The sequence below is a fragment of the Eumetopias jubatus genome, unplaced genomic scaffold (assembly GCF_037043125.1).
Source record: "Eumetopias jubatus isolate StellerSeaLion01/CBP00866 unplaced genomic scaffold, mEumJub1_p1.0 scaffold_17, whole genome shotgun sequence".
In the NCBI taxonomy this organism is placed as follows: Eukaryota; Metazoa; Chordata; class Mammalia; order Carnivora; family Otariidae; genus Eumetopias; species Eumetopias jubatus.
In genome coordinates, this window is record NW_028274823.1 from 34,864,921 (window position 1) to 34,876,997 (window position 12,077).

The 12,077-nt window shown below is 38.5% G+C and overlaps 1 protein-coding gene across 2 annotated transcripts in view; it reads left to right on the forward strand.

The window, feature by feature from the left end:
- Positions 1-12,077, forward strand: part of MYOF (myoferlin) — a 150,466-nt gene that overhangs the window by 20,936 nt on the left and 117,453 nt on the right. For both annotated transcript variants that reach the window (XM_028098591.2, XM_028098592.2), the window contains exons 2-3: positions 1,378-1,433; positions 4,100-4,191. In XM_028098591.2, coding sequence (XP_027954392.1) covers positions 1,378-1,433; positions 4,100-4,191 — 148 coding nt within the window. The remainder of the gene's footprint in view (positions 1-1,377; positions 1,434-4,099; positions 4,192-12,077) is intronic.

The following is a 12,077-nucleotide window of genomic DNA, read 5'->3' on the forward strand; positions in this document are numbered from 1 at the left end:
TGAGGCATTCTAACTCTGTGGGGACAGAAGTTCCTGTGCCCTGGACCCTCCCAGACCTTACCTTACATATCTCTTTATCTGGCTGTTCATCTGTACCCTCCATCACCTCCTTTAATAAACTGGTAAATATAAATAACTGTTTTCCTGAGTTCTGTGACCTGCTTTAGCACCTTAATTGAGCCCGATGAGGGAGTTATGGGAACCTCAGATTTATAGCCTGCTAGGTCAGAAGCTCCAGGACTTGCTATTTTCATCTGAACCCTTAACCTGCGGGATCTGATGCTGTCTTCAGGTAGATAGTGTCAGCATTGAGTTAAATTGTAAAACACCCAACTGGAGTCACAGAAAATTGCTTGGTGGGAGAGTCCCCACCATACTTCTGGTGTCACAAGTGTTGTGAATGTTCTTTGTGATGGTAAAGGAGACACACAGAAGGAAAACTGTTTTGTTTTGGTTTTTTGTTTTGGTTTTTTTCCTGAAAACAGATGAGCTCATGCTTACAAAGCATTTTGTACTCAAACACTAGCTTTTATTTTGGTAAGTATTTGGGAACTTAGAGACCCAACAGATGCCCCTGCTCTTTGGACTTCTCTAAGGAAACTTTAAGTACTAGCTGGATTAACATTTATTCATCCAGGAAGGGGACATAACATTTATTCATGATAAATAAAATAAATAACATAAATAACATTTATTCATCCAGTCTCAGATACAGAGAAAGAAAACCTGTATCTTCAGGAAAGGTGAGCCTTGAGTAAGGGAGACCCTGCATTCTCTGCAGGTCCTAGAAAGTGTTTGTCTACTAATTACCTTGTGCCAGGGCCTGTGGTAGGGAGTCCAGCTCGGTCTTAAAGCTGTGGGGTGTTACCACATGCAGAGATGGCCTGGGCTTCAGAGTGGAAATTGCAGGTTATATAGGACCCAGTGCCAAGTATTAGCTCAGAAGATTAGCTAAGGATTTCTTAGCTCCTTTGAATTTCAGTAGCTGCATCTCTAAAATGGCAACCCTGCTTGTCAAAGGTTAGCTTTGTTGGCTTCTTTCTGCAACAAGCTGGAGACACAGAAGCCCTGAGTAACTATCCTTGGTCTGTGGGAGCTAGTGGGGGAGAGACAGGGGATCACACATTTCCATGATTTTGAGTCCCTCATCCCTAACATCTTGTAGATCTGGGCATGGGAGAAACATTTTAGGTCAAAAAAAAAAATGCCATTCAGTTTGGAAAACTTTGACCCAGGTAGCCCCGACTCTAGGCAAATGAGTGGGAAAATGTGGGCACACAGTTGGCCCTCAGGAGAACACTCTTTGAAAGAACGAATGAATGGTACATGTTCTAGGAATGTTTTTAATTAATTGATATCTCTTATTTTTATTTGCAGATGAGAAAAAGAAAACAAAGAAAGTTGACAATGAACTCAACCCATTCTGGAATGAGGTAACTTCATTTTTTTTAAACATTGTTTCAATGTAAGTTACATCTGATTGTCCTATCTTCGGTCAAGGGTTAGCTTTTCCCTTTGGAAGAAGAATCTCTGCATTGTACCCCCATCCTGCCATCTCCCTTTGTGGCCATGGAGACAGCAGAACCATTCAAGGAGACGTACCACGATGACGTCTCCTTATAGTAATGCAGTTAGCGAAGCTTGGGCAGGGAGTGTGAGGGCTGGGTTCTAACCTGGAGCAGCCTTGAGCTTGCTGAGTGACGTTGGTCCAGTTATATTGCATGTCGGGGGTGCATATGTAGGGCAAGGGGTGGGATTAGATCATCTCTGGAGTCCCAGAGAGAAAGCTCCATATTTAAAAACCTATCTGCATGTGACTAATCAAGAGCCATTACTCTGGCTGAGTAATGACATTTATTGCTTTTTCTGTTTTGATAAAGTAATACATCCTTAATGTAGACACTTTGAAAGCTTCAGATCAACATAAAAAAAATTGACCTTTGCACCCACCCACTATCCAGAACCAACTACTGTTAACATCTGGGATATATCAATATATCTTTATTGAATAGATATATTTAATAAAATATGATGTCTTGAAATTAGCAAAGTAGCATCATATAGCACATACGGCTTCCTATCCTATTTTTTCTTACTATTAGGTCCTGAGCGTATACTTTATCATTCCATTCAGAAGTATTTTTAATACTATGCAATATCCTGTAGAAGGGATATAATGTATTTACTTCCCCCACTGTTGACTTTATATACATTTTATAAACAGTTCAGTGTTGAATATATTTATAGATAATGTGAAAATTTTAATTCTTTTCCCTGAGTAGATTTTCCTATGCTGACTAATTTTTTAAAAGATGATCATTCGCCCCATTGTTTTTTCCAAAAGCCAGTGATAAGCCTTCCTGGATAAGCACAGTGATAAATGTCTTTGTTATTTTCACTGAGTCACCAGGCTATGAAGACTTCCCCTCCACCAACTGCAAATTTCTCCCCACCCCCACGACTAGTTTCAATGTCTCTGTAAGATAAAGACTTTATCTTTTCACTGAATGAGGTAAAGACAAAATACCTTTCTAGGGGCGCCTGGGTGGCTCAGTCCGTTAAGCTGCTGCCTTTGGCTCAGGTCATGATCCCAGGGTCCTGGGATCGAGCCCCGCGTCGGGCTCCATGCTCAGCAGGGAGCCTGCTTCTCCCTCTCCCTCTGCCTGCCTCTCTGCCTACTTCTTCTCTCTCTCTCTGTCAAATAAATAAAAATAAAATCTTTAAAAAAATAATACCTTTGGCGCCTGGGTGGCTCAGTTGGTTAAGCGACTGCCTTCGGCTCAGTTCATGATCCTGGAGTCCTGGGATCGAGTCCCACATCAGGCTCCCTGCTCAGCGGGGAGTCTGCTTCTCCCTCTGACCCTCCCCCCTCTCATGCTCTCTCTCTCTCTCATTCTCTCTCTCAAATAAATAAATAAATAAAATCTTAAAAAAAATAAAAGTAAATAAAAAATTAAAAAAAATACCTTTCTAATGCCTTTCTGGGAAGCAGAAAGTTGAGAGGCAATTTTACTTCTTTGCAATTTCACTGGAACCCAGAACACAGCCCAATGGACTGCCAGCTCCATGAAAGCAAGAGGCCAGTCTGATTGGGCCCCGTGGATACTATGGATCCTAGCACTTTGTACAGAGCTCCAAGAATAAAACAAATTGAAAAAATACATATGTATACATTTAATGCTTCAGGTTTTGAGTAGTCCTAACATGCCTCTTTATATTTGGTCAATCCATGTGGCCAATGGCAGAGAGATATATGGTCACGTGAGCAGACATGTCTGCTGCAGGGCATCACCCATCTCACCCCATTTTGTTTCCAATGTGTATTTTTTTTATTGCAAATGTATTTATCAAGTAAACTTCCCAATTGTAGTTTTGTAACTGAAATCTAACCCAAATGAAATTCCAACTCCAGACCCACTGGGGTTAGCATTCTAAAATGAGGTTTGACACATTCTCCATCTACTCCAAACCCATTACAAGGAGAATCAAATCATCAGTAGATGCTGCTTTATTTGATTCATATATACATAATCGATCAAAGGCATCACTGGTGTTATGTTGATTTTTTTTTTATGTTTGCCATTAGACAGCAGTTTATTGCATGAAGATGAAAGTCTCGTCTGACTACAAGCTGATCATGATGGACTTCAAATATTTTAAGAGCTGATGCATTTTAGAAATTTTTTTTTAGATTATTCATCTCTTTGATAAAAATAATATGATGGGAAAAGCAAGAATTTAAAAACAACCAGTGAAGAAAGCATTCATTTTATTTTATTCTTCTAACCCATTGTGGTGGGCACTAAGAAAATTCTCTGATTATGACATGGATTTGGTGACTTGTCCATAGTCACAGAGCCTAGAAAATGGGAAGCCAGAAATCACCCCCAGGTGCTCTGAGGCTAAGTCTGGTTTGCCTTCCCACAGCCCACAGTAGCCTTCAGGTTTGGAATTTGGTCACTTCTATCTAACTATAGAATTGAGTAAATCAAAAGATTGTCAGCAGTGAAGATAATGACCCGATGTTAGTATTGGTACATCTTATTATACTCCCCGATCCTGTTAACAACTTTTTTTTTTATAACCTTTCTGTGGACAGATTTTGGAGTTTGACTTGAGGGGTATACCACTGGACTTTTCATCTTCCCTTACAATTGTTGTGAAAGATTTTGAGACAATTGGACAAAATAAGTAAGTTGATTTCAACTATTTTTCTCATTTTACATATTATCTTATTATTGTTTATTTTGTTGAAGGAACATATCGTTAATAACATTTTTGTAATATTTCCAATATAATTGTGCATCAATTCCATCTCCCCCCACCCCACAACCTTCTGAGCCAATATCAGATGTGATTAATTTCTCACAGTGCCTTTTCCCAAACTTCTGTACAGTAGTCCCCTCTTACCTGCAGTTTCAGTTACCCGTGGTCAACTGAGGTCCAGAAGCAGATGATTTTCCTTCTGAAATATTATCAGAAGGTCAGTAGTAGCCTAACACCACGTCACAATGCTTATGTCATTTTTTCACCTCACTTCATCTCATCACGTAGGCATTTTGTCATCTCACATCATCACAAGAAGGATGAGTTATAATAAGGTATTTTGAGAGGAAGAGAAACCATATTCACATAACTTATTACAGTATATTGTTATAATTGTTCTATTTTATTACTAGTTATTGTTGTTAATCTCTTACTATGTCTAATTTATAAAATAAACTTTATCATAGATATGTATGTATGTATGTATGGGAAAAAACATAGTATATGTAGGGTTTGGAACTATTTGTGGTTTTAGGCATCCACTAGGGGTTTTGGCACATATCCCTATGGAGAAAGGGGGGAGGGGCTACTGTATTCCTAAGAGTCTCCAAACACTAATTCACCATTAGTATATCCAATTTGGCACTTCCTGTGAGTCCTATCTAACAGTCCTGAAACAGCTTTGTTAACTGCATATAGTCACTTCCTACCTCTGGTGGTTTATCTGAACTGTAGCTATATTAGATAGAAGCAAAATCATTTCTTCTTCTGATTATGTGTGACCATACTCATCTCATTCAAGTTCTACCTGCAGCCCCACTTCCGTTTTAACATCTTATGGGCCTTTTAAACTCAACAGACCTAAGCCACATCCCTGTCACCTCTACCAATTTCAAATGGAGAAGGGTCATTATGGTGCACATGGTAGTGCTGAGGATTGTCCCCTGAGTAAAGCTGGGGAACATCTGAAACAGGTCTCTATGGGACAGAATGACCTCAGTAAATTCACTCCAGTCCTTGATTTGGAATTTGGCTTTAGAGCCTCAGAAACCAGTCTTAGGTTACCAATTCAAACTAACCAAGCTTACCAGAAACTAATGCTTAAAACCAGGTTACTTACTTGTTAATTTCCAGGGGAAATAAATGCCTGGTGGGAGGGCATCCTGATCAATGAATTCTCCTTCATGTCATACAGCATGGAAAGCCAAATTACTCTATATCCTTGATTATAAGATGTCATTAACGATAAGATGTATTATTAAATTAATAACAGGTTTGGGGGTTACAAAGAAGTCTTGTATTAAATGCCCATAGCCATGTAAGAAGCATCCAAATTTTTAGTAATGTCAATACATTTAAAAAAATGTATGTCTTAGCCTTAGGCACATTTGGTAAATCAGAAGGCTGCAATGAGAGGAATAAATTAGAAAGAATTAGTTGAGGTACAGTGACCATATGCCCTGATTTGCTTGGGACAGTCCTGGTTTATTGTCCCAACACAATTACTAATACTTCTTTTGCTGTCAACAGTGGCTCGGTTTGGATAGTAAATTAGATGGTCACCCTAGTGACTGGGGTCTTCTACTTAGTGGCTTCATGCTAAGAGAGCCTGAACAGACATTTACCCCCTAGACAATGCTTATGCGTGTTCACCTTTGATGAGATCCTTTTTCCCGTGTTCCATTGCTGACCAATTCCCCTTGTGACTGATGCTTTTTTTTTCTTAAGCTATATAAATATACTCTGGTAGGTTCTGGTCCCACTATATTGGACTGAGAATCATTGTAGCTTGAAAGGTTATGTGGGGGTATCTCAGCTTTGAACCAATGATATTATTATCCGTCCCCACCCAATTCCCAGAGGGCAGCTTTATCTTCCAAATCACAAAATTTTGGGGAAGTGTGTGGTCAAACCTCACTGTAGCCTTTAATATGTTACTAATAATAGTCCCTTTTCGAGGATAGTCCAAGATGGTGGAGGAGTAGGAGACCTTCGTTTCCTCTGGTCCCAGGAATTCAACTAGATAGCTATCAAATCATTCTGAACACCTGTGAACTCAGCCGGAGACCTAAAAGAATAGCGGCAACTCTACAAATAGAAAAGTGACCACTTTCTGCAAGAATGACAGGACAGAAAAACTCACCTCAAAAAAGAGAGTAAGAGGCAGTACTGACTGCCAGGGACCTAATCATTATTGACATAAGTAAGATGTCAGAACTAGAGTTCAGAATAATGATTATAAAGATACTAGCTAGGCTTGAAAAAAGCATAGAGGACACTAGAGAATATCCCTTTCTGGAGAAATAAAAGAACATAAAGCTAATCAAGTCAAAATAAAAAAGGCTATTAATGAGATGCAGTAAAAAGTGGAGGCTCTAACTGCTAGGATAAGTGAGGCAGAAGAGAGAATTAGTGATATAGAAGACAAAATGATGGAGAATAAAGAAACTGAGAAAAAGAGAGATAAACAACTACTGGATCATGAGGGGAGAATTTGAGAGATAGGTGATAGCATAAAGTGAAACAATATTAGAATAATTGGGATCCTGGAAGAAGAGGAAAGGGGGGAGGAGAAGGTATATTTGAGCAAATTATAGCAGAGAACTTCCCTAATCTGGGGAAGGAAACAGGCATTCAAGTCCAGGAGGTACAGAGAACCCTCCTCAAAATCAATAAAAATAGGTCAACACCCTGACATATAATAGTGAAACTTGCAAATCTCAGCAACAAAGAGAAAATCCTGAAAGTAACTTGGGCAAGGGGTCCATAACCTACAAGTATAGAAACATTAGACTGGCAGCAGACCTATCCACAGAGACCTGGCAGGCCAGAAAGGACTGGCATGATATATTCAGGGTGCTAAATGAGAAAAATATGCAGCCAAGAAGACTTTATCTAGCTAGGATGTCTTTCAAAATAGAAGAAGAGATAAAAAGCTTCTAGGACAAACAGAAACTAAAGAACTTTTGATCACAAAACCAGCCCTGCAAGAAATATTGAAAGGGATCCTTTAAGTGAAGAGAGAGCCCAAATGTAACATAGACCAGAAAGGAACAGAGACAATATACAGAAACAGTGATTTTACAGGTAATACAGTGGCACTAAATTCATATATTTCAGTAGTCACTCTGAGTGTAAATGGGCTAAATTCCCCAATCAAAAGACACAGGGTATCAGATTGGATAAAAAAGCAAGACCCATCGATATGCTGTCTGCAAGAGACTCATTTTAGACCCAAAGACACCTCCAGATTTAAAGTGAGGGGGTGGAAAACCATTTGTCATGCCATTGGACATCAGAAGAAAGCTGGGGTGGCAATCCGTACATCAGACAAATTAGATTTTAAACCAAAGATTGCAATAAAAGATGAGGAAGGACACACTATATCATAATTATAGCGTCTATCCAACAAGAAGTTCTGACAATTGTAAATATTTATGCCCCTAACATGGGAGCAGCCAGTTACATACACCAATTAATAACCAAATTAAAGAAATACATTGATAATAATACAGTAATAGTAGGAAACTTTAACATCCCACTCACTGCAATGGACAGATCATCTAAGCAGAAAATCAACAGGGAAACAAGGGCTTTGAATGACACACTGGACCAGATGGACTTCACAGACATATTCAGAGCATTTCATCCTAAAGCAGCAGAATACACATTCTTCTCAAGTACACATGGAACACTGTCCAGAATGGATCACATACTGGGTCACAAATCAGGTCTCAACCGGTACCAAAAGATTAGGATCATTCCCTGCATATTATCAGACCACAATGTTTTGAAATGAAACTCAATCACAAGAGGATATTTGGAAAGAACTCACATACATGGAGGCTAAAGAGCATCCTACAAAGAATGAACTGGTCAACCAGGAAATTAAAGAAGAATTTTAAAAATTCATGGAAACGAGTGAAAATGAAACAGAACTGTTCAAAACCTTTGGGATGCAGCAAAGGTAGTCCTAAGAGGGAAGTATATAGCAATACAAGCCTTTTTCAAGAAGCAAGGAAGGTCTCAAATACACAACCTAACCTTACACCTAAAGGAGCTGGAGAAAGAACAGCAAATAAAAGCCTAAACTCAGCAGGAGAAGAGAATTAATAAAGATTAGAACAGAAGTCAATGAAATAGAAACCAAAAGAACAGTAGAACAGATCAACAAAACTAGGAGCTGGTTCTTTGAAAGAATTAACAAGATTGATAAACCCCTTGCCAGATTTATCCAAAAGAAAAGAGAAATGACCCAAATCAACAAAATCATGAATGAAAGAGCAGAGATCACAACCAACATCGAAGAAATACAAATAATTATAAGAACATATTATGAGCAACTGTATGCCAACAAATTAGATAATCTGGAAGAAATGGATGCATTCCTAGAGACATATAAACTACCAAAACTGAAACAGGAAGAAATGGAAGACCTGAACAGACCCATAACCAGCAAGGATATTGCAGCAGTAATCAAAAATCTCCCAACAAACCAGAGTCCAGGGCCAGATGGCTTCCTAGGGAAATTCTATCAAATGTTTAAAGAAGAATTAATACCTATTCTTCTGAAGCTGTTTCAAAAAATAGAAACGGAAGGAAAACTTCCGAACTCTTTCCATGAGGCCAGCATTAACTTGATCCCAAAACCAGACAAAGACCCCACCAAAAAGGAGAATTACAGACAATATCCCTGATGAACACAGATGCAAAAAATTCTCACCAAGATACTAGCCAATAGGATCCAACAGTACTTTAAAAGGATTATTCACCACGACCAAGTGGGATTTATTCCTGAACTACAAGGGTGGTTCAACATCTTCAAATCAGTGTGATACACTATGTTAATAAAAGAAAGGACAAGAACCATATGATCCTCTCAATAGATGCAGAAAAACCATCTGACAAAGTACAGCATCCTTTCTTGATTAAAACTCTTCACAGCGTAGGGATAGAGGGAACAGACCTCAATATCATAAGAGCCATCTACGAAAAGCCCACAGCAAATATCATTCTCAATGGGGAAAAACTAAGAGCCTTTGCCCTAAGATCAGGAACATGGCAGGGATGTCTACTATCACCATTGTTGTTCAACATAGTACTAGAAGTTGTAACCTCAGCAATCAGACAACAAAAAGAAATAAAAGTCATCCAAATTGGCAAAGAAGTCAACCTCTCACTCTTCGCAGATGACATGATACTCTATGTGGAAAATCCAAAAGACTCCACCCCAAAATTACTAGAACTCATACAGGAAGTCAGTAAAGTGGCAGGATATAAAATCAATGCACAGAAATCAGTTACATTTCTATACACTAACAATGAGACAGAAAAAAGAGAAATTAAGGAGTCGATCCCATTTACAATTGCACCCAAAACCATAAGATACCTAGGAATAAACTTAACCAAAGAGCCAAAGGATCTGTACTCAGAGAACTATAGAACACTCATGAAAGAAATCGAGGAAGACACAAAGAAATGGAGAAACATTCCATGCTCATGGATTGGAGGAATAAATATTGTGAAAATGTCTGTGCTACCTAGAGCAATCTACATATTCAATGCAATCCCTATCAAAATACCACCAACTTTTTTCACAGAGCGGGAACAAATAATCCTAAAATTTGTATAGAACCAGAAAAGACCCCGAATAGCCAAAAGAATGTTAAAAAAGAAAACCAAAGCTGGTGGCATCATAATTCTGGACTTCAAGCTCTATTACAAAGCTGTAATCATCAAGACAGTGTGGTACTGGCACAAAAACAGACACAGATCAGTGGAATAGAATAGAGAACCCAGAAATGAACTCTCAACGCTATGGTCAACTAATCTTCAACAAAGCAGGAAAGAATATCCAATGGAAAAAAAGACAGTCTCTTCTGCAAATGTTGTTGGGAAAATTGGACAGCCACATGCAGAAGCATGAAACTGGACCATTTCCTTACACCATACAGAAAAATAGACTCAAAATGGATGAAAGACCTCAGTGTGAGGTAAGAATCCATCAAAATCCTAGAGGAGAACACAGGTAGCAACCTCTTCGACCTCAGCTGCAGCAACTTCTTGCTAGACATGTCTCCAAAGGCAAGGGGAGCAAAGGCAAAAATGAACTATTGGGACTTCGTCAAGATAAAAAACTTTTGCACAGCAAAGGAAACAGTTGACAAAACCAAAAGACAACTGACAGAATGGGAAAAGATATTTGCAAATGTCTTACCAGATAAAGGACTGGTATCCAAAATCTATAAAGAACTTATCAAACTCAACACCCAAAGAACGAATAATCCAATCAAGAAATGGGCAGAAGACATGAACAGACATTTCTCCAAAGAAGACAACAGACACATGAAAAAATGCTCAACATCACTAGGCATCAGGGAAATCCAAATCAAAACCACAATGAGATACCACCTCACACCAGCCAGAATGACAAAAATTAATAAGTCAGGAAACGACAGATGTTGGCGAGGATGCGAAGAAAGGGGAAACCTCTTACACTGTTGGTGGGAGTACAAGCTGGTGCAGCCGCTCTGGAAAACAGTAAGGAGGTTCCTCAGAAAGTTGAAAATAGAGTTACCCTATGACCTAGCAATTGCACTACTGGGTATTTGCCCCAAAGATACAAATGTGTGATCTGAAGGGACACCTACACCTAATGTTTATAGTGGCAATAGCCACAATAGTCAACCTATGGAAGGAGCCCAGATGTCCATCAGCAGATGAATGGATAAAGAAGATGTGGTGTGTGTGTGTGTGTATACATACACACAATGGAATACTACTCAGCCATCAAAAAATGAGATCTTGCCGTTTGCAATGACATGGATGGAACTAGAGGGTATTATACTAAGCGAAATAAGTCAATCAGAGAAAGACAATTATTATATGATCTCACTCATATGTGGAATTTAAGAAGCAAAAGAGGATCATAGGGGAATAGAGGAAAAATAAAAGAAGACAAAATCAGAGAGGGAGATAAACCATGAGACTCTTAATCATAGGAAACAAACTGAGGGTTGCTGGAGGGGTGGGAGGTGGGGGGATGGGGCAACTGGGTGATGGACATTAAGGTGGGCACATGATGTAATGAGCACTGGGTGTTATATAAGACTGATGAATCACTGACCTCTACCTCTGAAACCAATAATACATTATATGTTAATTAATTGATTTTAAATTTAAAAATGAATAGCCCCTTTTCTTCTTTGCTCCCTTCTTTCTACAAATGGTATCACTATTTATATTCTGGACCACTTTCTCCAATAGAAATATAGTGCAGACTGCATATGTAATTTAAAATTTTCTAGTAGCCACATTAGAAAACAAAAGACAGGTGGAATTAGTTTTAACAATATATTAATATTATTATTATATATTATATAATATATTAGTTTTAATAATATATTAATTATATTTAATAATATATTTAACTCAGTATATACAGCTTATTATCATTTCAATATGTAATCAATATTTTAAAAATCATTGAGACATTTTACATGCATTTTTTTTCTTACAAAGTCTTTTGAAATCCAATGTGTCTTTACCACTTACAGCACATGTCAATCCAGACTAGCCATATTTCCAGTGCTCCTTGCCACATGTGGCAAGGGCCACCATATTGGATAGCACAGTTCCAGACCACTGGGCTCAGAACCTTAGGTCTCTCTGGATCTTCTTTTTACAACCTATCCAATCTGTTGCCAAATCTTATGTTTTCTTCCTTTCCATTGTTTATGCCATGTGTTTCTTACTCTTGGCCATAGCCACCAGCCTGGTTCAAGCCTTTATCATTTTATGCCTCTTCTATT